Raw genomic sequence first — 24872 nt, forward strand, 5'->3', positions numbered from 1 at the left:
CCAAAAGCGACCCCGACCGCCCCCCGCGGGAATCACTGCTCCGCAGCCAGGCTGGGGTTTGCACAGCGTGGAAATTTACTTTAGCAAAAGTAGAAATGTTTTACGCGGGTGAAAACGCCGCTGATGTCACCCGTGAGCAAAAAACGGGTAAAAAAGGATAAAAATTGAGTTTTCGAGTCCTTTCCTCGCCCTGCCCTGAGGAAATAACAAAAGCCGGTTTTGTTGCAGGGCCTGAGGATGTTCATGTGGGGTCACTCAGCACCCCCACAGCACCGAGTGAAAAATTCTGCAAAGGCACCAGAGCTGAGAGAAAAACCAGAAGGAAACCTGATTTTTGTAAAAAACCCGCTGCCTGGCAGCTCCGCGGGGCTCTCCTGGCTCAGGACACGTCCTGCTGCTGCTTCTTCTTCTTCCTGGGCGGTGGGGAGAGGCAGCAGTTCCTGGGGGGCAGCTCCAGGGCCCCCCGCTCCTCACGGTTCTGCTCCTGATGTTCCAGTTCCAGATGATTCTGCTCCTGATGTTTCTGTTTCTTTTTCTTCCCCTGCTCCTGCTGCTCTATTTCCAGATGATTCTGCTCCTGATGTTTCTGCTTTTTCTGCTTCCTCTGTTCCTGATGTTCCAGATGATTCTGCTCAGGATGTTTCTGTTTCTTCTGCTTCCTCTGCTCCTCATGCTCCATCTCCACATGATTCTTTTCCTGATGTTCCAGCTTTTTCTTTTTCCCCTGCTCCTGCTGCTCTATCCCCACATGATTCTGCTCCAGGTAATTCTGCTTTTCCCGCTCCTGGTGGCTCTGCTTTTTCTGCTCCTGATTATTCTGTCCCAGATGATTCTGCTGCCTCTTATCCAGCTTTTTCTGCTTCTTCTGCTCCTGATGTTCCATCTCCAGATAATTCTGCTTTTCCTGCTCCTGGTGGTTCTGCTTTTTCTGCTTCCTCTGCTCCTGATTATTCTGTTCCTGGTGTTCCAGCTTTTTCTTTTTCCCCTGCTCCAGCTGCTCTATTTCCACATGATTCTGCTCCAGGTAATTCTGCTTTTCCTGCTCCAGGTGTTTCTGCTTTTTCTGCTTCCTCTGCTCCTGATGCTCCATCTCCACATGATTCTTTTCTTGATGTTCCAGCTTTTTCTTTTTCCCCTGCTCCTGCTGCTCTGTCTCCACATGATTCTGCTCTAAACAATCCTGCTTTTGCTGCTCCAGGTGTTTCTGTCTCTTCTGTTTCCTCTGCTCCTGATGATTCTGCTCCTGCTGCCCCAGCTTTTTCTTTTTCCTCTGCCCCAGCTTTTCCTGCTTCCCCTGCTCCTGCTGCTCCATCTCCAGATGATTCTGCTCCAAATAATTCTGCTTTTCCCGCTCCTGGTGGCTCTGCTTTTTCTGCTCCTGATTATTCTGTCCCAGATGATTCTGCTGCCTCTTATCCAGCTTTTTCTGCTTCTTCTGCTCCTGATGTTCCAGCTTTTTCTGCTTCCTCTGTTCCTCATGTTCCACCTCCAGGTAATTCTGCTTTTCCTGCTCCAGATGTTTCTTTTTCTTCTGTTTCCTCTGCTCCTGATGTTCCAGATTTTCCTGCTTCCTCTGCTTCTGATGCTCTGTTTCCAGATCATTCTGCTTCTTCTGCTCAGGATGTTCCAGTTTTTTCTGCCTCCTGTGCTCCAGCTGATTCTGCTCCACCTGATTCTGCTTTTTCTGCTTCCTCTGCTCCAGCTCCTCCAGTTTTTTCTGTTCCAGGTGATTCTGCTCCTGATGTTCCAGCTTTTTCTGCTTCCTCTGCTCCAGCCGCTCTGTCCCCAGATGATTCTGTTCCAGAGGTTTCAGCTTTTTCTGCCTCTTCTGCTCCTGATGCTCCATTTCCACATGATTCTGTTCCTGATGTTCCAGCTTTTTCTTTTTCCCCTGCTCCAGCTGCTCTATTTCCAGATGATTCTGCTCCAGGTAATTCTGCTTTTCCTGCTCCAGGTGTTTCTGCTTTTTCTGCTTCCTCTGCTCCTGATGTTCCCAATGATTCTGCTCCAGGTAATTTTGCTGATTCTGCTCCAGATGTTTCTGTTTCTTCTGTTTCCTCTGCTCCAGATGCTCTATTTCCACATGATTCTCTTCCTGCTGCTCCAGCTTTTTCTTTTTCCTCTGCCCCAGCTTTTCCTGCTTCCCCTGCTCGTGCTGCTCTATTTCCAGATGATTCTGCTCCAGGTGTTTTTTTTTCTTCTCTTTCCTCTGCTCCTGCTGCTCCAGCTTTTTGTGTTTCCTCTGCTCCAGATGTTCTTGTTCCAGCTGTTTCTGCTCCTGCTGCTCCAGCTTTTTGTGTTTCCTCTGCTCCAGATGTTCTATCTCCAGCTGTTTCTGCTCCTGCTGCTCCAGCTTTTTGTGTTTCCTCTGCTCCAGATGTTCTATCTCCAGCTGTTTCTGCTGTCCCTGCCTCTGCCTGGCACTGCTGGTGTTCCTGCAGGGAAATTTGGGATCAGCACCCAAAGAGGGCTGGGGGAGCACCCAGAGCCTTTCCTGCAGCCTGAGCTCCCAGAGAGGCTCACTCCTGATTTCTGGGGGAAATTTCAATTTCAAATTCATCAGGGATTTTCAATTTCCATCCTGAATTTTTTTTTAAATTTCCATCAGGGATTTTTTTTTTCAATTTCCATCATGAATTTTTTTCAATTTCCATCAGGGATTTTTTAAAATTTCCAACAGGGATTTTTTTTTTCAATTTCCATCATGGATTTTTTTTTTTCAATTTCCATCAGGGATTTTTTTCAATTTCCATCATGGATTTTTTTTTTCAATTTCCATCAGGGATTTTTTTTTCAATTTCCATCAGGGATTTTTTTTCAATTTCCATCCTGAATTTTTTTTTCAATTTCCATCCTGAATTTTTTTTTTCAATTTCCATCAGGGATTTTTTTCAATTTCCATCATGGATTTTTTTCAATTTCCTTCATGGATTTTTTTCAATTTCCATCCTGAATTTTTTTTTTCAATTTCCATCATGGATTTTTTTCAATTTCCATCAGGAATTTTTTTAAATTTCCATAATGAATTTTTAAAAATTTCCATCAGGGATTTTTTTTCAATTTCCATCAGGGAATTTTCTGATTCTCAATTTCCACCAGGAACTGGGGAGGAGGGGAAGGAGCCACAGCTGTGCCCAGAGCTGGCAGGGGCTGTGCCCAGAGCTGCCAGGGGCTGTGCCCAGCCGTGCCCTGGCGATGCTCTGGGAGCTCCCCCAGAGCCAGGAGGTGCCAGAGGCTCCTCAGTGCCCAGCTGCCTCTCCTGGCACTCCCCTCCTGGGAATTCCCAGGGCTGGCATCCCCAGGCACAGGAGCCTCACGTTGGCATTTTGGCCCCGAACTTTGGGCAAGGCAGCTTGGAAAGCCCAGCCTGGGTTGTGCCAAGGGGAGGGGGCAGCTGCTGGGCCAGGGGAGGGGGCAGACACCTCCCTGGGCACTGCCAGGGGGGGCTGGGGCTGCTCCGGGGGCTCTGCCCTTCCTCCCGAGAGCTGAGCCCCGGTTCCTCAGCTCACAGCTGCTTTGGAAGGAGAATTCCAGATGTTTTCAGTGGGAAAGGGGGGTTCTTCACCCACGGAGTGATCCCACAGCTCCTGCACACCCTGGGAGGAGACCTGGGGGGTTCCACTCCCCAGAGGGGTTTGGGATGGAAAGGACCCCAAACCCCCCCAAGGACAGCTCCCCCAGCCCAGGCTGCTCCCTGCACACTGCCAGGCACGGAGCAGCCTGGATTTCCTGGGAATCCCTGGAACGTCCTGGGAATGTCCTGGGAATCCCTGGGATGTCCTGGGAATGTCCTGGGAATCCCTGGGAATGTCCTGGGAATCCCTGGGAATGTCCTGGGAATGTCCTGGGAATGTCCTGGGAATGTCCTGGGAATGTCCTGGGAATCCCTGGGAATGTCCTGGGAATCCCTGGGATGTCCTGGGAATGTCCTGGGAATGTCCTGGGAATGTCCTGGAATGTCCTGGGAATGTCCTGGGAATGTCCTGGGAATGTCCTGGGAATGTCCTGGGAATGTCCTGGGAATGTCCTGGGAATGTCCTGGGAATGTCCTGGGAATCCCTGGGATGTCCTGGGAATGTCCTGGGAATCCCTGGGATGTCCTGGGAATGTCCTGGGAATGTCCTGGGAATGTCCTGGGAATGTCCTGGGAATCCCTGGGATGTCCTGGGAATGTCCTGGGAATCCCTGGAATGTCCTGGGAATGTCCTGGGAATGTCCTGGGAATGTCCTGGGAATGTCCTGGGAATGTCCTGGGAATCCCTGGAATGTCCTGGGAATTGCTGGAATATGCTGGGAATTCCTGGACTATCCTGGGAATTCCTGGGAATTGCTGGACTATCCTGGGAATTGCTGGAATATGCTGGGAATTGCTGGCAATTCCTGGAATATCCTGGGAATTGCTGGAATATCCTGGGAATTGCTGGAATATCCTGGGAATTGCTGAAATATCCTGGGAATTCCTGAAATATCCTGGGAATCCCTGGAATATGCTGGGAATTGCTGGAATGTCCTGGGAATCCCTGGAATATGCTGGGAATTGCTGGAATATGCTGGGAATTGCTGGAATATCCTGGGAATTCTGGGAATATCCTGGGAATTGCTGGAATATGCTGGAACATCCCGGGAATTCCTGGGAATTGCTGGAATATGCTGGGAATTCCTGGGATTTCCCCCCCAGCCCCGCTGTCCCCCCGCAGCCGCGCTCACCCCGGCGCCCTCCTCTGCAGGTCCTGGATGTAGTTCCTTCTCTCCATGCGGTGCCCTCGGGCTGTGTTGAACACTGGGGACAGACAGAGCAGCTGAAACCACCCCAAAAATCTACTTTTCATTTAGTTTTTAGCTAACTAAAACAAAAAAAAAGGTCCCTGAACTACAATTTTTCTTTTTTTTTTAAACTGTTCAAAGCTACTCTGAAGTAAAAACCCAAAAAAGCACCTACAACCCACTAAAGCCTAAAACATGCATTCCAACAGCAAAAAAATAATAAAAAACTAAGCAAACCTAACTACAACCCACAAAAAAACTTTCTAAATTTAATTTCTCTTCAAAAAACCAGTTTTATTAACACTATTCATCTTTCATACTTAGAAACACTTTGTTAAATAAACTATTTTTCCCACTTTTCTCCCCCAAAAAAATCATCTTACACTTTGTTAAATAAACTGTTTTCCCCACTTTTCTCCCAAAAAAATTAATCTTTTCCCAAATAAAAAGTAAAGCCACTTCAAGCTACTTTTTAAAAGAGTTCTTTTAAAAGTTTCCTCCCCAGATTTGCCCTCCCCACCCCCCAGGATGCTCACACTCTATGGCAGCATTTGGCTCCATGCCTTCAACATCAATCAGGTACCTGAAAGAGCAGCAGAACACCTCTAATTAACCAATTAATTATGAAAACACTGATGGGTTGGTGATGGTGCAAACAGAAAAAAAAAGACTGGGGAGTTCTAAAGCTTTTATTTATGGAAAATCAGCTTTACTGATGGATTTGGGGGTGAAAAATGCCCCCTAAGGAAAGCTGTGAATCCTTGCAGGTTTGGGGTCGCAGAAATCACTCACTCTGCTTTCCTCCTGCAGGGCCAGCCCTGAGCCCAGTGGGCAAGGAGAAGTGACCTGGAATTGTCACAGAAGTGACCTGGAAGTGCCACCAGTGAGCTCACCTGGGCAAGGAGAGCTCACCTGGAATTGCCACCAGGAGAAGTGACCTGGAATTGTCACCCCTGAGCCCAGTGGGCAAGGACTCACCTGGAACTGTCACAGGAAGTGACCTGGAATTGTCACCACTGAACCCTCTGGGCAAGCACAACTCACCTAGAATTGCCACAAGGAGAACTGACCTGGAATTGCCACCACTGATCCCACCTGGACAAGAACTGACCTGGAATTGCCACCAGTTGAGCCCCTCTGGGCAAGGAGAACTGATCTAGAAGTGCCACCACTGATCCCTCTGGTCAAGAACTGACTGGAATTAGCACCACTGAGCCCAGCTGGGCAAGGAGAATTCACCTGGAATTGCCACCAGTGAACCCATCTGGGCAAGGAGAAGTGACCTGGAATTGTCACAGGAAGTGACTTGGAAGTGCCACCAGGAGATCTCACCTGGAATTGCCACCACTGAGCCCACACGGGGAAGGAGAACTGACCTGGAAGTGACACCATTGAACCCATCTGGGCAAGGAAAACTGATCTAGAAGTGCCACCACTGATCCCTCTGGTCAAGAACTGACTGGAATTAGCACCACTGAGCCCAGCTGGGCAAGGAGAACTGACCTGGAATTGGAACAAATGAAGACATCTGGGCAGGAACTCACCTGGAAGTGCTACAAGGAGAACTCACTTGGAATTGCCACCACTGAACCCATCTGGGACAGGAGAACTGACCTGGAATTGCCACCAGTGAGCCTTGTGGCCAAGAACTGACCTGGAAGTGCCACCAGTGAGCCCTGAGGGCAAGCAGCACTCACCTGAAGTGTCACCAGTGATCCCCTCTGACCCAGAACTGACCTGGAAGTGTCACCAGTGATCCCCTCTGACCCAGCACTCACCTGAAGTGCCCCAGGGACCCCTGGGCACAAGCAGCACTCACCTGCAGTGCCCCAGGGAGCCCTGGGCACCAGCAGCACTCACCTGAAGTGCCCCAGTGACCCCTCTGACCCAGCACTCACCTGCAGTGCCCCAGGGACCCCTGGGCACCAGCAGCACTCACCTGCAGTGCCCCAGGGACCCCTGGGCACCAGCACACTCACCTGCAGACCAGGTAGCCAGTCCTGTTCAGGCCATGTGTGCAGTGCACCCCGATGAGTTTATCTGCAACACACACAGGGCACCCCGAGCTGCCTCCCCTGCCCCACAAGGAGCCCCTCTGCCCCACCCCCACAGCTCCAATTAGCGCTCGGCTCGTTAATTGTGGCTCATCTGCTCAGTGCCACGGCTCAAGCCCAATTAACAGCACCCTGCAGTGCTCTGGGCACCAGCCAGGGGAGCTCAAAACCCCCCAAAATCCAGGTGAGCTCTGCCTCCCTCCCTGCCCAGATGGGAGCCAGGGGCCATTCCCTGCCCAGGAAAATCCAACTGAAATCCAATTTATTGCCTGGGTGTTCCCAGGCCAAGGGCAGGGAAGGAAATCCCTGCTGGGCAGGGGGGAGCCCGGGCTCACCGTTGTCTCTGTTGGCCACCAGGAAGTTTCTCACCAGGTAACTGAACCTCTGGAAGGTTTTTGTGCTGGGGATCTCGTGGCCCATGGTCAGGATCTTGGAGTAGCACAGCGTGGGGGGCAGCTCCTGGGGGACAAGGCAGCAATTGCCAGGAAAAGCACCAAAATCCTGATTAATTACACAATCACAAAGTAATAAAGCAGAAAAAACCAGTTTTCCTCACACAAAAATTCTTATTAATTACAAAATCACAAAGTAATAAAGCAAAAAAAACCAGTTTTCCTCACACAAAAATTCTTATTAGTTAAGGAATCACAGGTAATAAACTAGAAAAAGAGAAATTTTCCTCACACAAAAATTCTTATTAATTAAACAATCACAGGTAGTAAACCACAAAAGATCAGCTTTCCTCACACAAAACCTCTTATTAATTAAAGAATCAGAGGTAATAAAATAGAAAAAGAGAAATTTTTCTCACACAAAAACTCTTATTAATTACAAAATCACAAAGTAATAAAGCAGAAAAAACCAGTTTTTGTCACACAAAAATTCCTATTAATTAAAGAATCACAGGTAGTAAACCAGAAGAGATCAGTTCTCCTCACACAAAAATTCTTATTAATTAAAGAATCACAGGTAATAAACTAGAAAAAGAGAAATTTTTCTCACACAAAAATTCCTATTAATTACACAATCACAGGTAATAAACAAAGAAAAGATGAGTTTTCCTCACACAAAAACTCTTATTAATTACAAAATCACAAAGCAATAAAGCAGAAAAAACCTGTTTTTGTCACACAAAAATTCTTATTAATTAAAGAATCACAGGTAGTAAACCGAAGATAAATTTTCTCACCAAACCCTAAAGAGCAGCTACACAGTTTTAGGTAAGAAAAGTTCTGTTTATAAAACTCAGTTTACATAACAATCTGGCTTTTTAACAATCTGCTTTTGTGAAAAAACAGGCTAAACCTGCAAAAATAAAAAATCCGTCCTGTGAAGAGCCCATAAACAAAAAGTATATATTAAAAATTATATAAATATATTTATTTACATATGTAAATATATTTTAATATAAAAAATTATAAACGTACCCAAAACAAAACAATTTGACATGAGCCATCACCAACCAATCAAAATTCAATTTACTAACCTATCAAATTCAAATTAAAGTCAATAAAGAAAAAATAAATAAAATAAAAATATATATACCTAAATAAAATAAATATATCTAATTATAAATATACCTAATAAATATATACATACCTAATAAATATATATACCTAATAAACATATACATACCTAATAAATATATATATACCTAATAAATATATACATACCTAATAAATATACCTAATTATAAATATACATAATTATAAATATATCTAATAAATATTTATATATCTAATTACAAATATACCTAATTTCTTTAAAAAAAAAATCAATTTAATAGACATGGACAGCAGCCATCACCAACCACATTACAATGATTCACCAACCTATAAAATTCCAGTACAGCACCTTCCAATACCATATAAAAATATTAAAAAAAAAAATACAGAAAATATAAAATCTACCATAAAGATTCAGCTATTCTACTCAAAAAAAAAACAGTCTGTCTGATTTCTAACTCTAATAAAAAATCAGACTAACAGCCAGGGTGTTGTTTTTGAGGAGAATTGCCCAGTTTTGAGCTCTTCCTTTAGGAGACCCCACGAACCCCACCTGAACATCACCCCCAAATTTGGGCTGGATGAGAGAATTTGGAGGTTGCAGAATTGATCAGAAGCACCCCCCTGGCCTGCAAGGCTCCAGCTCAGCCCCTGGCAGAGGATTCCAGCCCTGCCCCTCTCCAGGGAGGTGTTTTTGGGGAGAATTCCCCACTTTTGGGCACTGACCTCGGGGCCGTAGTAGCGCGTGGTGCAGGTGAGGTCGATGATCAGCCCCAGCTCCTCCTGCCTCTCCTGCACCCTCCTGATCAGGTCGTGAGGGGAAAACCTCTCCCTTGGCCGAAGGTTCTGCTCAAAGCACTGCGGGAAACGAGGGGTAAAATCTGGGGCTGGGCAGAGCCTCCTGCTCCGGAGAGCAGAGACAGCAGCCAGGCAAAAAACCAGAAAATCACATTTTGGTCGCTCAATTCTGGGATGGTTTGGGTGAAAATGGCATCAAAATCACCCAGGTCACTGATTTTTTTGATTAAAATCACCCAGTTCATGGATTTTTTTTTATTAAAACCACCCAGTTCATGGGTTTTTTTGATTAAAATCACCCAGTTCATGGATTTTTTTGATTAAAATCACCCAGTTCATGGGTTTTTTTAATTAAAATCACCCAGTTCATGGATTTTTTTGATTAAAATCACCCAGTTCATGGATTTTTTTGATTAAAATCACCCAGTTCATGGATTTTTTAATTAAAATCACCCAGTTCATGGATTTTTTTAATTAAAATCACCCACTTCATGGATTTTTTTTTTATTAAAATCACCCAGTTCATGGATTTTTTGATTAAAATCACCCAGTTCATGGATTTTTTTGATTAAAATCACCCAGTTCATGGATTTTTTTGATTAAAATCACCCAGTTCATGGATTTTTTGATTAAAATCACCCAGTTCATGGATTTTTTGATTAAAATCACCCAGTTCATGGATTTTTTTGATTAAAATCACCCAGTTCACGGATTTTTTTTATTAAAATCACCCAGTTCATGGATTTTTCAATTAAAATCACCCAGTTCATGGATTTTTTGATTAAAATCACTCAGTTCATGGATTTTTTGATTAAAATCACCCAGTTCATGGATTTGCTCGGGGCCTCAGAGCCTTGGGGCTGCTCAGCAGGGAGCTGCCAGGGGCGAGTGACAATTTTCACAGTGACAAACTCACAGCAGCTCTGCTGTGGGAATCCAGCCCAAACACACAAATGCCTGCCCTTCCCAGGAAGAAATTCCTCCTGGAGCTGATTTTTCTTCTCTTTTCCCTGTCCCAACCCTCCCTGGGCAGCTCCATCCCCTCCCTGCCCTTCCCAGAAAGAAATTCCTCCTGGAGCTGATTTTTCTTCTCTTATCCTTGTCCCAAACCTCCCTGCCTTTCCCAGGAAGAAATTTTCCCCGATTTCCATCCTGGAGCTGATTTTTCTTCTCCTCTCCTTCTCCCAACCCTCCCTGGGCAGCTCCATCCCCTCTGTGCCCTTCCCAGGAAAAGATTTCCCCTGTCCCAACCCTCCCTGGGCAGCTCCAACCCCCCCTGCCCTTCCTAGGAAGAAATTCCTCCTGATATTCATTCTGGAGTTGATTTTTCTCCTCCTCTCCACAGTCCCAAACCTCCCTGTCGTTCCCACAAAGAAATTTCCTCCTGATTTTTCTTCTCTTGTCCCTGTTCCAGCCCTCCCTGGGCAGCTCCATCCCCTCCCTGCTCTTCTCACGAAGAAATTTTCCCTGATTTTTCTCCTCCTGTCCCCGTTCCATCCCCTCCCTGCCCTTCCCAGCAGGAATCCCCCCCAGTTCCTCTCCCCCTGCCAGGCCCAGCTCAGCATTTTGGGGTCAGCAATCCCCCAGGAACCCCCCCCTCACCTTCTTGAGGGGCACCTTGAAGGCCACGAAGCGCGTGCCCGGCATCCTGCGGCCCAGCGGGGTGTAGGCTGTCCACCTGAGCCGGGGGGGGTCAGGGGGGCAGGGACCCCCAGCCTCCCCCCGCTGTGAGACCCTCACAATCCCCACGGCCAGGGAACCCCAAATTCCCAGCCCAGGGGCCCCAAAATCCCAGCCCTGGGACCCCCAAATTCCAGTGCTGGGGACCCTCAAACTCTGCCAGCCCAGGGATCCCCCAAATCCCAGCCCAGGGACCCCCAAATCCCCCCAGCCCTGGGGACCCTCAAACTCTAGCCAGCCCATGGACCCCCAAAATCCCAGTCCTGGAACCCCCAAATCCCAGCCCAGGGACCCCCAAAAATTTCAGCCCAGGGACCCCCAAAATCCCAGCCCAGGGACCCCCAAATCCCCCCAGTCCTGAGGACCCTCAACTTCTGCCAGCCCTGGGACCCCCAAATCCCAGCCCAGGGATCCCCAAAATCCTCCCAGTCCTGGGAACCCCCAAAACCCCAGTGCTGGGGACCCCTCAAACTCCCCCAGCCCAGGGAGCCCCAAATTCCCAGCCCTGGGACCCCCAAATTCCAGTGCTGGGGACCCTCAAACTCTGCTGGCCCAGGGACCCCCAAATCCCCCCAGCCCTGGGGACCCTCAAACTCTAGCCAGCCCATGGACCCCCAAAATCCCAGTCCTGGAACCCCCAAATCCCAGCCCAGGGACCCCCCCAAATTTCAGCCTAGGGACCCCCAAATTCCAGTGCTGGGGACCCTCAAACTCTAGCAAGCCCAGAGACCCCCAAATCCCCCCAGTGTTGGAGACCCTTTAAAACTCTGCCAGCCCAGGGACCCCCAAATTCCAGTGCTGGGGACCCCTCAAACTCTGCTGGCCCAGGGACCCCAAAATCCCCCCAGCCCTGAGGACCCTCAAGCCCACCCCAGCCTGGGAAGCACGGCCCGGCTCTGGGGACCCTCAAACCTCCCCCGGGCCCGGGACCCCCAAATCCCCCCTGGCTCGGGGACCCTCAACTCCCACCCGGGTCAGAGACCCTCAAGTGCCTCCAGGGGCCGGGGACCCTCAAACCTTGTGGTCCCAGAGCCCCTCACCCCCTGTATCCCCTCACGCCCTGTGTCCCCTCAGCCCCGCCCGGGCCGCGCTCACCGCTCCGGGACGCGGCAGGCCCCTCTGCGCGCCATGATGGTGACGCCGTCGCGCCCGCGCGTGACGTCACTTCCGCGCCCGCCGCGCGAGGCGGAGGAAGGACAAGAGCCACGCCCCCCCAAGGTGAGGCCACGCCCATCGCGGGGAGGTCACGCCCATCGCGGGGAGGCCACGCCCCCCGGGTGGCGCCCTGGGGCGCGCGCGCCGCGCAGCGGTCACGGGAGGTACTGCAGGCACCGGAGCGGGACAGAACCGGGACCGGACCGGGACAGAACCGAGATAGAACCGGGATAGAACAGGGACCGGACCGGGATAGAACAGGGACAGAACAGGGACAGAACCAGGACAGGACCGGGACAGAACAGGGACAGAGCCGGGACAGAACAGGGACAGAACCGGGATAGAACAGGGACCGGACCGGGATAGAGCCGGGACAGAACAGGGATAGAACCGGGATAGAACAGGGACAGAACCAGGACAGGACCGGGACAGAACAGGGACAGAACCGGGATAGAGCCGGGACAGAACTGGGACAGAACCGGGACAGAACTGGGATAGAACAGGGACCGGACCGGGATAGAGCCGGGACAGAACAGGGATAGAACTGGAACAGAACCGGGATAGAACCGGGACAGAGCTGGGATAGAACCGGGACAGAACCGGGATAGAACCGGGACAGAACAGGGACAGAGCTGGGACAGAACTGGGACAGAACTGGGATAGAACTGGGACAGAACAAGCACTGAACCAGGACCAAACCGGGGCCACTGAGCCGGGACAGAACCAGTGGGAAATCATGGTGGGAGTGGGGAATGATGGTGGGGATGGGAAATCTCATTGTGGACATGGAAGTCAAATGGGAACGGGGATGGGAATTCCTTACGGGGATGGGAAATGATTGTGGGGATGGGAAATGAGTGTGGGATGGGAAATCATCATCATGGACATGGAAGTCAGGGTGGGATGGGAAATCCTTGTGGGGATGGGAAATGATCGGGGGATGGGGAATCCTCGTGGGGATGGAGAATGATTGTGGGATAGGAAATCCTCATGGACATGGAAGTCAAGTGGGAACGGGGATGGGAAACCCTCGTGGGGTTGGGAAATCCAGGCTGGGCTTAGGAAATCACGGTGGGAACGGGAAATGGAGGCTGTGGTTGGGAAATCCCGGTGGGAAATCATCCCTGCCATCCCCATCCCTGCCCAGCACCAGCGTGCCCATCCGGGACTCCTTGCTGGGCACACAAAAACCTGAAAACCCCAGGAATTCCTGACCCAGCACGGCACAAACCAAGGCGAGGCAAGATTTTCCCGTCCCCAACACCCCAAGCGGGTGGTGGGGATAAACCTGGAACAAATCTGGGATAAAGAGGGGAGGGCAAGGCCCGGATTAGCATCGCCGCCGGGGCGCCGGGGACGGGCCGGTCGGACCCGCCGCGCCGAGCGGGGCCGCGGCTCTCGGGGTGCCCCGCGGCCGTCTGGGCACCGCGGGGCCGCTCCCCAGCTCCCGGAGATCCGGTTGGACCTCCTGAGCTCCCAGCCCAGCCTGTAATTAGCGCCCGAGGAGGATCCGGGCCCTGGGAAGGAGCCGCGGCACCTCGGGGTGCGGGGCGGGCGCTGGCCGAGGCTGCAGAACTCCTCTCACACCCGGCTGGGGCTCAGCGCCCCCCTCCACGTGCCCCTCCTGGATTTGTCTCCCTGTTGCCCCCCCAGCTCTCAGGATGTTTTCCCAAAGGGTGGTTCTGACCCCTGGGCGCCCCATCCACACACCAGCATCCCCCACAAGGCCGTTCCCACCCCGCAAAGATCCCAAATCCCTCCTTCCAATCTCTCTGCGGCGTCATCCACCACAGGGGGTTCAGCGCCCCCAATCCCCCTCCCCAAAACCCCGGGGGAGGCTTTGCCACGACTTTGGGGACCGGCCTGGACGGCGGGGACCCCGCGGCGGTGACTCAGGGGTGCCGGGGCTTGCGAAACAGGCCCGGGATGGTTTGGGAGCCGCCTCCACGCAGCCGCCCCGGCGAGCCCGTGGGGGGAACAAGCCACGGCAGCGTCTGGGCTCCGCTGACCCGTCAGGCAGGTTTCCCCGAGCAGCAGCCCAGCCGCGGCGGGGCCGGCCATGCCCCTGTGCCCGCGCCGCGCAGGCTGACGGAGCCCCTCCGTCCCCTCGCGGAGCCATGCGGGCGCCAGGGCTGCTGCTGGCCTGGGCGCTGCTGCTGCGTGGGGCTGGCGGCCAGCAGTGCCAGGCGGGCAGCGCCGGGGCCGTGCTGCGCTTCACCGACAGGCACGCCGAGATCCGCGTGCCGGCGCTGCACCGCGTGCCCAGCTCGCTGGACCCCCTCTACGGCCTCGTCCGGCGCTGCCTGGACCTCATCCAGCAGAACCCGCTGCCCACAGGTGAGCCCCGAGCCGCGGGGAAGGGCTTTGGGGTCGTCAGATGCAGTGGGTTTGCAAAGGAATTAGATTAATTATTTTATTTTTTTGTCGCTCTAAGTTACAGATGAATAATGAATGGCAGAGGGATTCACCCCAAAATAAATGTTTGTTATGAATATCCCCATTCCTGGCCTGGGATGTGGATGGATTAAAAATGGGAGGATCTTTGAGTTAATGGCAAATCCCCCACAAATAATCCAGAAAAATTGTCCTGAACCAAATGCAGGGCACTCTGTTTACTGGGGGGAAAAATACAAAGTGAGGATGAGCTGGATGATGATTCCTCACCTCAGGCAGAGCAACCCCACTGCTGCCAGGACCTCGGGCGTTCTGCTGGCTGAGATCCCCGTGTCCCAGAGCAGCCCAGGGGTCCCCAGGGGCTCACAAGAGGGTCCTGCCCCTGTCCTGGGATGGCCCCAGGGGTTCAGAAGAGGGTCCTGCCCCTGTCCTGGGATGGCCCCAGGGGTTCAGAAGAGGGTCCTGCCCCTGTCCCGGTGCTGCTGCCCCAGGAAGGTTGGGGATGCACAGGGTGGGGCCTCCTCTGCCTGTGCCATGATTTATTTTTCGCAGAGCTGCTCAGGACAGCCCTGAACGACCCCGGCTCGGTGCGGACGTCGCAGGTGAGCCGGGCCGTGGGGCAGGGGATGCCATGGGGGTGTTTTCCGCCTGGCACAGGGCACCCGCAGCACCCCTGGCTCGGTGCAGAGGTGCCAACAGGGCTCTCCCGTGGCGCAGGTGGTGCAGTACGAGCTGGGCTATGTCGTCTGTGCCGCCGTGGCTCTGCTCTTCACCGTGGCCATGCCCGTGGCCGGGATGTGCTTCTGCTACTGCCGCAGCCGGCGGCGCTGCGGGGGCCGCCTCCGCGCCCACCGGCGCTCGCTGGGCTGCCGCCGCCGCTGCCTGCTGGCCTGCCTGTCCTTCACCTCCCTCGTCATCCTGTGAGTCCCCCAAATCACCCCCCAAACCTCGAGGTGGGCGGGGGGGACCCTGTGCTGCCAGGCAGGGCCGTCACCGCCTGCTCGTTGCCCGCAGGGTCAGCGTCACCTGTGCCTTTGTGACCAGCCAGCGGGTGAAGGGGCAGATGGAGCCGGGGCTGGGGGCCGTGCCCTCCACGCTGCGCACGCTGCGGCAGCACCTTGCCAACGTGCCCCAGGTGGGTCCCCGAGCGGCCTCGCCCCCAGCCGCGAGGGCATGGCCGCGTTTCCCTCGGGGGTGGCTTGGCAGGCAGGAGGAGATGACGTGGCGGCGTTAAAAATGTGTTCCGAACGGCAACGCGGGGCTCCCTCCCCTCCCGGCGGCTGCTGCCCCCGGCTGACCCGCTCCTCTTTCCCGGCAGGGCGTGCAGATGGTGGTGGACAAGTTCGAGGTGCCCCGAAAGCAGATCATCTCCGACCTGGGCGGTAAGCGCGGCGCTGGGCAGCACCCCGAGCTTCCCCCGGGGATGGACGCGGTGCTGACGGTGCCGCGGTGCCTTGCAGGGCTCAGCAGGAGCGTGGGGCTCTCCATCCACGCGCAGCTCAAGGCCATGACCTACGCGGCGCTGGCCGACCTGCAGGACAGGGCCGGAGGTAGGGCCGGAGCGCCGCTGTCGCCGGCACCGCCAGCGGGGCCGACGCCTCGCCGGGCCTCCGAGCGGAGCAGCGTGACCTAGCCCTGGGCTTTCTCTTTAAGACCTACAGACCTCGCTGCACCATTTACAGATCGTGCACAGGACGGCGCAGGCGCTGGCGGCGGCGCGGGCCGAGCTGGAGCCGGCGCTGCGGGAGCGGAGGAGCCGCGTGCTCGCGCTCCTGGACGACCCGCGCTGCACCTCCTGCGCCAGCGTCCTGGGCAGGGCACAGGGCCTGCAGCTGGGTGCTGACTACAGCAAGGTGGGCACGGGCTCCTGGTCCCCCTGGTCACCTCCCCACGCCGCTGCCCCGGGGCTCACGGGGTGCTTTCTCCACCCCAAGGTGCCGTCGGTGGAGAAGGTGTTGAAGGCGCTGGCCGGCCTGCCCCGAAGCGACTTTGCGGAGATGATTCGCCAGGTTGGGGGGTCGGGGTGAAGCGTGGGGGGTCCTGCACGTGCAGGCAGCTCCAGCTGAGCTGCTCAGCACCCCCTCTTTCCCTGCAGGGCAACGGCACCTTCAACTCCATCCCGGAGCTGGCCGTGGAGAGGATGGCGCAGGTCATCCAGGGTGAGCGGCGCTGCCACACCGAGTGGGGACATCCCCAAAATTTTGGGGACACGGGGCGGGGTGCAGGGACCATTCAGCCCTCCAACCCAGCCTTCCCCTGCAGATCTGCGGGCGGATCTGGCCCGCACGGCGGAGAAGGTGCAGTCCATTGCTGACAGCTTCCCCCTCCCCGACTACACGCGGCCGGCGAGCGAGGCGCTGCTGGAGGCGGAGCACCGGAGCCGGCCGTACCTGCGGGAGGCCGCGCGCTTCGAGCGCTACAGGTGGGCGCGGGGGCACGACGGGCCGCAGGGGCTGCAGCACAGCAGGGCCCCCAGCCCCACGTGCCTCGGCCCCGCGTCTCGAGGCTGTGCCCTGCTGCTCTTCCCTCCAGGTGGATCGCGGGCACGGTGCTGTGCTCCATCGTCCTCCTCATCCTCGCCTGCAACGTGGTGGGAATGGCTCTGGGGGCGTACGGCCTTTCCAAGCGGGAGGACCCCAGTGACTACGAGTGCCGGGGAGAAGCTGGCGCCAAGTTTCTCCTGGTGTAAGCGCCTCTCTGCGTGCTGGGGGGCTGCTCCATCTCACACACCCCCCAAAAAAACCAGGCAAAGCCATGGGAGGGACTGGGAGAGGTCCCAGTGGAAAAACTTTTGAAGCCACCGCCTGCGCCGGCAGCTTTGGGAGAAGCTGCTCCTCCCTGGGAGCTGGCAGCTCCCGCTGCCCGGCACGCCCCGCTGCCGGCCCTGCCCAGCCCGGCGTGCCCGGGCTCGGGAAGGAGCCGCGGGGCTGCAGCTGGACGGGCAGGTCCCTTCCTGCCCGCTCGGGGCTGCGAAGCCACCAGGGCGCCTCCTCTCCCTCTTGCAGCGGCGTGGGCTTGGCTTTCCTGTTCTCCTGGCTCCTCATCCTCCTGGTTTTCGCCACCTTCCTGGTCGGGGGAAACATCCAGACGCTGGTTTGCAGGAATTGGGTCAACCAGGAGATTTATAAGGTGGGTGGCCACACATCCACCCTGGAAACCTCTCCTTCCGTGCACCAGAACACCTCCAAAGGCTCTGTGCCCTCCCCCTACACCCGAGTGGAAAAGCCCCGTCCTAGACCAGAAGATTAAGTTTAGGATTAGCTCCTTGGATTTGCATCATCAGCTGGGAATCGCCTTTGTGCTGTTAATTCACCTCCTGATTGCTCCATGGGCACCCCTGGGGTGCTTGGGGTGGGCAGACGGGTGATGGGGCTGGGAAAGGGAGTGGGGCCGTGGGGCTGGGGTCAGGACTGTTGCCATGGCCGTGCCACACACGGGCAGGCCCCTCCAAACACACCCGGTGAGGTTTCACAGTGGGGAATGTCCAAATAAACCCAAAATTACTTCAGGCTGCCGTGAGCTCCCCCAGGATACCCCAGCGAGGGCAGAGCACCCCCAGAACCCCTGCTGGGAGCGGCCCTGCCTTACCCTGACCCTGTTTTTGCTCCTTTTGGCCCAGTTCATCGACACCCCCGGGAACCTCCCTCCATCCATGAACGTCACCCGCCAGCTCAACCTCCGCAGGGACTCCAACCTCAGCTCGGCGTACCGGTGAGCGCCGCGGGAGCCCCCAACCACCAGGGCGGCTTTGGGGTCACTCTGCCAACGCCCCTGTGCCTTGCAGGGAGTGCAAGAGCGGCGCGGGGCTCTGGGAGGTGCTGCAGCTCGACGGCTCCTACGACCTGGATGAGCACCTGAGAACCCCCCAGGTGAGGGCCGGCGAGGGCCGGAGCTGCTGGTGGCGGCAGGGGGGACGCTGGAGCTTTACTGGGGTTACTGGGAGCCCGGCAGAACGCCTTGCCCGACCCTACAGTACACGGCTGACTTCCAAAAACGCCTGGGCGACTTCACGGCGGAGCTGGGGGACGTGCGGCTCCTGCGCAGCGAGGGCAGGCAGGACCTGGAGGCCTTCGCCCGCAGCGGGGTGGACGAGGTGGACTACGGGCGCTTCCAGGAGGAGGTGAGGGGTGCTCGCCATGAGCCGGACCCGCTGCAGGCCGTGGGGCTGCATTTTGGGCAGCCCCCGACTCCGTCTCCCCGCAGATGAAGAACCCTGTGGTGCAGACCAGCCTGCCCGGCTTGGCCAGGAACCTGGAGGGGCTGCAGAAGATGCAGGTGAGCGGTGGGGTGGGCACAGGGGGAGCCCTGGGTGGCCACGGGGCCGGGCTGAGCCCGCTGTGCCCGCAGAGGAACAGCACGGTGGCCGGGCGGCTGGCAGCGGAGGCGAGGGCGCTGTGGCACATGCAGAACTCCACGGTGCAGTCGCAGGAGGCTTTGGTGGTGAGTCCGTGCTGGGCTGGTGGCAGGGTGTCCCTTTGAAGGGGACAACGAGGTTTCTGAACCTTTCTCACCTCCCTGTCCTGCAGGCAAAGCTGGGGGAAAGCGTTCAGTTCCTCTCCCGCTTGGCGCCGCACCTCAAGGTACTCACATGTCTCTTCCTGCCCCAAAAAACTCGTGGTGCTCCATGGGTCCCATCTGCCAAAAACCCCCAAAACAACAGCTGCAGGGTGATGGGAGAGCCAGGACAAATGGCAGCCAGAAGATTCAGTTTTCTTTAGGAATCAGATTTGCTGTCACAAAGCAGAAATCCCGCTGCAAAGGGGTTGTCCTGCTCAGGGCACATCCCCCTTTCCCTGGCACCCAGAGCCAATCTGGGGCTGCTCCCTGCACCCCCCGGGCACCCCCCGGCCTCTCCGGGCCCTAAGGGTGCTGTGCCCTCCCTGTGCTTCCCCAGGAGCGGGTGAGGAGGACGCTGGCCACCACGGCTTCCGTGGAAGCCCGGCTGCCCCTGCAGGCCCAGCAGATCCTGCGGCAGGTGAGGCGGGGCTGGGCGAGCCAGCGGGGATGGAATGGGATGGGATGGGATGGGATGGGATGGGATGGGATGGGATGGGATGGGATGGGATGGGATGGGATGGGATGGGTGGGATGGGATGGGTGGGATGGGATGGGTTGGGTGGGATGGGATGGGATGGGATGGGATGGGATGGGATGGGATGGGATGGGATGGGATGGGATGGGATGGAATGGGATGGGATGGGTGGGATGGGATGGGATGGGATGGGATGGGATGGGATGGGATGGGATGGGATGGGATGGGATGGGATGGGATGGGATGGAAGAAGAGGGAGAAGAGGGCACCGGGAGCCTTCAGCCCTCATTTCCCAGCCTGCATTGGCCTGGAGAGAGGCTGGAGCCGGGCTGGGGAGTGCAGGGATGGAGCTGGGATGGGAAATGCAGGGATGGAACCAGGCTGGGGAACTCTGGGATGGAGCCGGGCTGGAGAATTCAGGGATGGAGACCAGGATGGGGAACGCGGGGATGGAGCCGAGATGGGAAATGTGAGGATGGAACCAGGATGGGAAATCTGGGGATGGAGCCGGGCTGGGGAATTCGGGGATGGAGCCGGGATGGGGAGTGTGGGTTAAATCCGGGCTGGGAATTGCAGGGCTGAATCCGGATTGGGAAATGAGGGTTAAATCCGGGCTGGGAAGTGCGGGGCTGAGTCAGAACTGGGAACTGGGGTTAAATCCGGGCTGGGAAGTGTGGGATTCTCCCCCCACGCTGCCTCCCCCCGCGCAGGAGCTCGGCTGCTTCACCAGGAAGGAGCTGCGCTATTTCACCCAGTACCTCAACTGGGTCGGGCAGACGGTGAGAGCTCCCCGTAACCCTGCGGGGATTTTTGGGGCCCATGGATCCCCCCCACAAGCAAAATGCAGGCCAGCAGCCAGGCGTGGGCTGATGCCGTGTCTCCGCTCCTCCTTGCAGCTGAGGGAGGACGTGGCCTCGTGCCAGCCGCTCGCCACGGCCCTGGACAACGGGCGGGTCATCCTGTGCGACCGCATCGCTGAGCCCTGGGTAGGGATCCCCCTCCTCGGGCACCGGGGCTCCCCGAGCCCCTCTGGAGCCCCGGGGCTGCCCGTGGCCCCCCGCACCGCTCAGCCCCGCGGGTTCTCCTTGCAGAACGCCTTCTGGTTCAGCCTGGGCTGCTGCACCTTCTTCCTCATCCCCAGCATCATCTTCGCCGTCAGACTCACCAAACACTTCCGCCCCATCCGCAACCGCCTCATGTAAGGGACACGGGGGACATGGGGACACGGGGACACAGGGGCGAGGGGGACACGGGGCAGGAGGACAAAGGGATGGGGAAGACACAGGGACAGGGAGGACAAAGGAATGGAGAGGACACGGGGACAGGGAGGACAAAGGGATGGGGAGGACACAGGGACAAGGAGGACAAGGGGATGGGGAGGACACGGGGATGGGGGTGTGGACCCCTGCCTGACCATCCCTCGGGCTCTCTCCATCTCTTCTGCAGCTCCACGGGGTCAGAGGAGACCTGTCCCTTCCACATCCCGCGTGTCACAGCGCTCAAGCTCTAGGACGGGGCTCTGCCGGGTGCAGCGCCCCAGGAGCTGCCACAAACCCAACCCAAACCCAAACCCAAACCCGTGCCAAAGCTCCGGATCCCTCTGGCACCCCTCAGGGCTTTGGATCCCTCTGACGTGTCCCCTTTCTCGGTGTCCTTTGGGGTCTGGCGTCCTTCCTGGGTGTGGGACACCCGGAGATTTGGGATCTCTGGGGGGCTCCCGGCTGGAAGGGAAGGCTCCCCCACCCCTCTCACACCCCACAGCAATCCCCCACTCCCTGCACCCCCGGGTGGTGTGGGGCACATTAAAACTCTCCCCTAAAATCTGCCTCTGGCTCTTTTGTTCACTCCCTTCATGTTCCCGTTATCCACAGGGAAGGTTCTGAGGGGCTTTGGGGTGAGGGGGCTGTACGGCCGAGGGTTTTTGGGGTGAGGGGAGCCCATGGCTCAGGAGCTTTGGGATGAGGGGAGCCCATGGCTGAGGGATTTTGGGGTGAGGGGAGCCCATGGCTGAGGGGTTTTTGGGGTGAGGGGAACCCATGGCTCAGGGGTTTTGGGATGAGGGGAGCCCATGGCTGAGGGGTTTTTGGGGTGAGGGGAGCCCATGGCTCAGGAGCTTTGGGATGAGGGGAGCCCATGGCTGAGGGGTTTTGGGGTGAGGGGAGTCCATGGCTGAGGGGTTTTGGGGTGAGGGGAGCCCATGGCTGAGGGGTTTTGGGGTGAGAGGGCCCAGGATGTTGCTGTGATCAAGGGGGGCTTTAGGGTTGGGGCTTTTGGGGTCTGAAGGGGCTCTGGGGCTGAGGGAACACCATGGTTTTGTGTTTGAAGGGGTTTAGGGGGACTTCAAGGCTGAGGTTATGGCTGAGGGGGCTCCAGGACTGAGGGGGGCTCTGGGGCCAGGATTGTGGCCAGGGGGGTTCAGGAGCTGAGGGGGCTCCAGGACTGGGGTTGTGGCTCAGGGGGTGACAGGGACGTGGGGACGGGCCTGAGGTGGCTCCAGGGCCAAGGGGGTGACACAGCCATGAGGGATCCAGGGCTGAGGGGGTGACACGGCCATGAGGGGTCAAGGACCAAGAGGGTGACGGGGCCATGGGGGCTCAGGGACCAGGCCTAAGGTGGCTTCAGGGCCAAGGGGGTGACACGACCATGATGGCTCAAGGGCCAAAGGGGACCCTGGGGCTGAGGGAGTGACACGGCCATGAGGGTCCAGGGCCAGGCCTGAGGTGGCTTCAGGGCCAAGGGGGTGACAAGGACATGGGGGTGACAGGGCCAAGAGGGTGACATGGCCATGAGTGCTCCAGGACCAAGGGGGTGACACGGCCATGAGGGTCCAGAACCAAGGGGGTGACACGGCCATGAGGGCTCCAGGGCTGAGGGGGTGACATGGTCATGAGGGCTCCAGGACCAAGGGGGTGACATGGCCATGAGGGCTCCAGAACCAAGGGGGTGACACACGGCCATGAGGGCTCCAGGACCGAGGGGCTCTGGGCCCGAGGACATGGATGGCCCAAACCCCATGGGACCCCCATCTCCATCCCCAATAACCCCACTGCAGGGGTGGGGGCCCTCCTGGTCTCGAGGTGCTGTTAATTAGAGCTTAATTTGTGCTTAATTAGAGCTGGGGGCTCCAGGCTGAAACTGCAGGTGAAGGGGGGGTTGGCTGTGGGAACAACCGTGGAATGGTTTGGGTTGGAAGGGACATTAAAAATCATCTTGATCCATCCCCTGGTGTGGGCAGGGGTCTCTGCCCCCATCCCAAGGAAGCCCAGCCCTTTATCTCCCAATTTGTGAAATTTTTTTGGCGTGAAATTCCTGCTTTTCATTCAGATCCTTCTCCCCCTGGTTTGGCAGGGCTTTGTCCAAGAAAATTATTCACAGAATCCATCCAGGGGTTTGCAGATCCATCAAACGAGGATTTCCCTCCCCATAAATGCTCTCTGTCTGCCCGCAGAGAGAGAAATGCCCCATTTTTATGCATTATTTATAGGGTTTTTTATTTTATTATAGGCTTTTCCTGCCCACAGCCAGCAGCAGTAAAAACACCTGCTTTATGCATTATTTAGGTTATTGCTGCCCGGGGTTTTAAGCAGTTCCTCAGCCTGCAGAGGTCAGCACTGGAAAGTTTTTTTCTAAAGGGATTTAGAGTGGAAACCCTAAAAGGATTTCTGCAGGAACCCCCATCCCGAGGGCTGTCCTCAGCCCACACAGAAACCATCTGATGGTACCAAAAATCAGCGTTAAAATGGAGGATTTTGGGGTCAGAGGGGGTTATAGTGGGGAGGGGTGTGTGGAAAATATTCTTGCCTGGGGTTCAGCCAGGAAATATAAAGCTCCCAGATGGATGCATTTTGAAGGCCTAAAAATTCTGAGATTATTAAAAGAAGATGCTTGTCTTATTTAAAAAATCATAAATTTTAATAAATTATTATAATAAATTAATATAACAATACTTTTATAGCTTTATTTTATAAATTTATTGTTTATACTTTATTTTAGAACTTTATTTTTTATAATATTTTTTTATACTCTCCACAGCAGTGCCATATTTTAAATACTGTAATCTCCACTTGGTGGTGCAGGAGAGCAAAAAGGGATTATGGACTTTTAATGTTAAATAGCATAAAAGCAATAACATTTACTGAACCTATTCACTGATTAAACAAATCAGAGACAAACCTGGAGTTGTTTAGGCTAGAAAAGACCTTTGGGGTCACCAAATCCAGTGGGTTTGCAAAGAAATTAGATTAATTGAGCTGGATCTTTTTGCTGAGATTATTTCTGGTAGCTGGGCCACTCTAAATTACAGATAAATAATGAATGGCAGAGGGATTCACCCCAAAATAAATGTTTGTTATCAATTCATTAATATCCCCGTTCCTGGCCTGGGATGTGGATGGATTAAAAATGGGAGGATCTTTGAGTTAATGGCAAATCCCCCAGGAATAATCCAGAAAATTGTCCTGAACCAAGTGGAGGGCACTCTTTACTAGGGGAAAAAATACAAAGTGAGGATGAGCTGGATGATGATTCCTCACCTCAGGCAGAGCCAGGATTTTTGATTAACCTGCAGCCCCACCCTCACAGAGGCACCTTGTCTCCTTTCATTATTGTACTGATAAATTCCAGACTGAATCAGCTCATTGCCAGCTGCTGAGTGGATTTTTGAAATGATTTGGTGTCTCCTCTGTCAGAGGGGTTTGGTTTTTTCTATCTCAGTTAGGATTTGTGTCCTATGAGGGTTTTTTTCCTATCTCGCTATGTCTGGAGCTGTGTTCTTTGAAATGTTTTTTCCTCTATCTCACTTTATCTGGATCTGTGATCTCTGAGGTGTTTTTTCCTCTACCTCAGTTTATCTGGATCTGTATCTGTGAGGGGTTTTTTTTCTCTCTATCTCACTTTATCTGCATCTGTGTTCTCTGAGGTGTTTTTTTCTCTATCTCTCTTTATTTGGATCCCTGTTCTTTGAGGTTTTTTTTTTTTTTCTCTATCTCTCTTTATCTGGATCCCTGTTCTTTGAGTTTTGTTTTTTTCCTCTCTCACTTTATCTGGATCTGTGATCTCTGAGGTGTTTTTTCCTCTACCTCAGTTTATCTGGATCTGTATCTGTGAGGGTTTTTTTTTCTCTCTATCTCACTTTATCTGCATCTGTGTTCTCTGAGGTGTTTTTTTCTCTATCTCTCTTTATTTGGATCCCTGTTCTTTGAGTTTTGTTTTTTCCTCTATCTCACTTTATCTGGATCCCTGTTCTTTGAGTTTTGTTTTTTCCTCTATCTCACTTTATCTGGATCCCTGTTCTTTGAGTTTTGTTTTTTCCTCTATCTCACTTTATCTGCATCCCTGTTCTTTGAGGTTTTTTTTTTCTCTATCTCTCTTTATCTGGATCCCTGTTCTCTGAGTGTTTTTTTTTTGTTTGTTTGTTTTTTGTGTTTTTTTTTTTTTTTGTTTGCTTGTTTGGTTTTTTTTCCTCTCTCTCACTTTATCTGGATCTGTGTT

At 54.5% G+C, this 24872-nt stretch overlaps 2 protein-coding genes across 14 annotated transcripts; one reads left to right on the forward strand and one right to left on the reverse strand.

Annotated features, from left to right (window-relative positions):
* Window positions 1–52: 52 nt before the first annotated feature.
* Window positions 53–12002, reverse strand: DUSP11 (dual specificity phosphatase 11). Of its 13 annotated transcripts, none has more exons than XM_064400576.1 (8): window positions 11897–12002; window positions 10724–10799; window positions 9050–9181; window positions 7154–7277; window positions 6744–6804; window positions 5301–5347; window positions 4708–4780; window positions 53–2435 (listed from the first exon to the last, which is right to left on the reverse strand). In XM_064400576.1, the coding sequence occupies exons 1-8, from the start codon at window positions 11929–11931 to the stop codon at window positions 380–382; spliced, it is 2604 nt and encodes an 867-aa protein (XP_064256646.1). In that variant the 5' UTR covers window positions 11932–12002; the 3' UTR covers window positions 53–379. The 13 variants fall into 13 exon arrangements, with proteins under 13 accessions (XP_064256646.1, XP_064256645.1, XP_064256654.1 ...); XM_064400575.1 differs by having other exon boundaries at window positions 7154–7319; window positions 10724–10769; window positions 11897–11944; XM_064400584.1 differs by lacking the exons at window positions 6744–6804; window positions 7154–7277; window positions 9050–9181; window positions 10724–10799; window positions 11897–12002 and adding exons at window positions 5557–5610; window positions 5743–6633.
* Window positions 12003–13917: 1915 nt separating this feature from the next.
* Window positions 13918–21024, forward strand: PROM2 (prominin 2). Its single transcript, XM_064400478.1, has 23 exons — window positions 13918–14293; window positions 14903–14952; window positions 15068–15270; window positions 15365–15485; window positions 15669–15732; window positions 15811–15900; window positions 16004–16203; window positions 16285–16359; window positions 16446–16509; window positions 16613–16772; window positions 16883–17035; window positions 17356–17479; window positions 17970–18061; window positions 18135–18219; window positions 18324–18470; window positions 18554–18625; window positions 18698–18790; window positions 18877–18930; window positions 19245–19325; window positions 20093–20161; window positions 20279–20368; window positions 20474–20580; window positions 20829–21024. The coding sequence occupies exons 1-23, from the start codon at window positions 14074–14076 to the stop codon at window positions 20890–20892; spliced, it is 2478 nt and encodes an 825-aa protein (XP_064256548.1). The 5' UTR covers window positions 13918–14073; the 3' UTR covers window positions 20893–21024.
* Window positions 21025–24872: the final 3848 nt, after the last annotated feature.

This window comes from Passer domesticus, chromosome 28, assembly GCF_036417665.1.
Source record: "Passer domesticus isolate bPasDom1 chromosome 28, bPasDom1.hap1, whole genome shotgun sequence".
Taxonomy (NCBI): Eukaryota; Metazoa; Chordata; class Aves; order Passeriformes; family Passeridae; genus Passer; species Passer domesticus.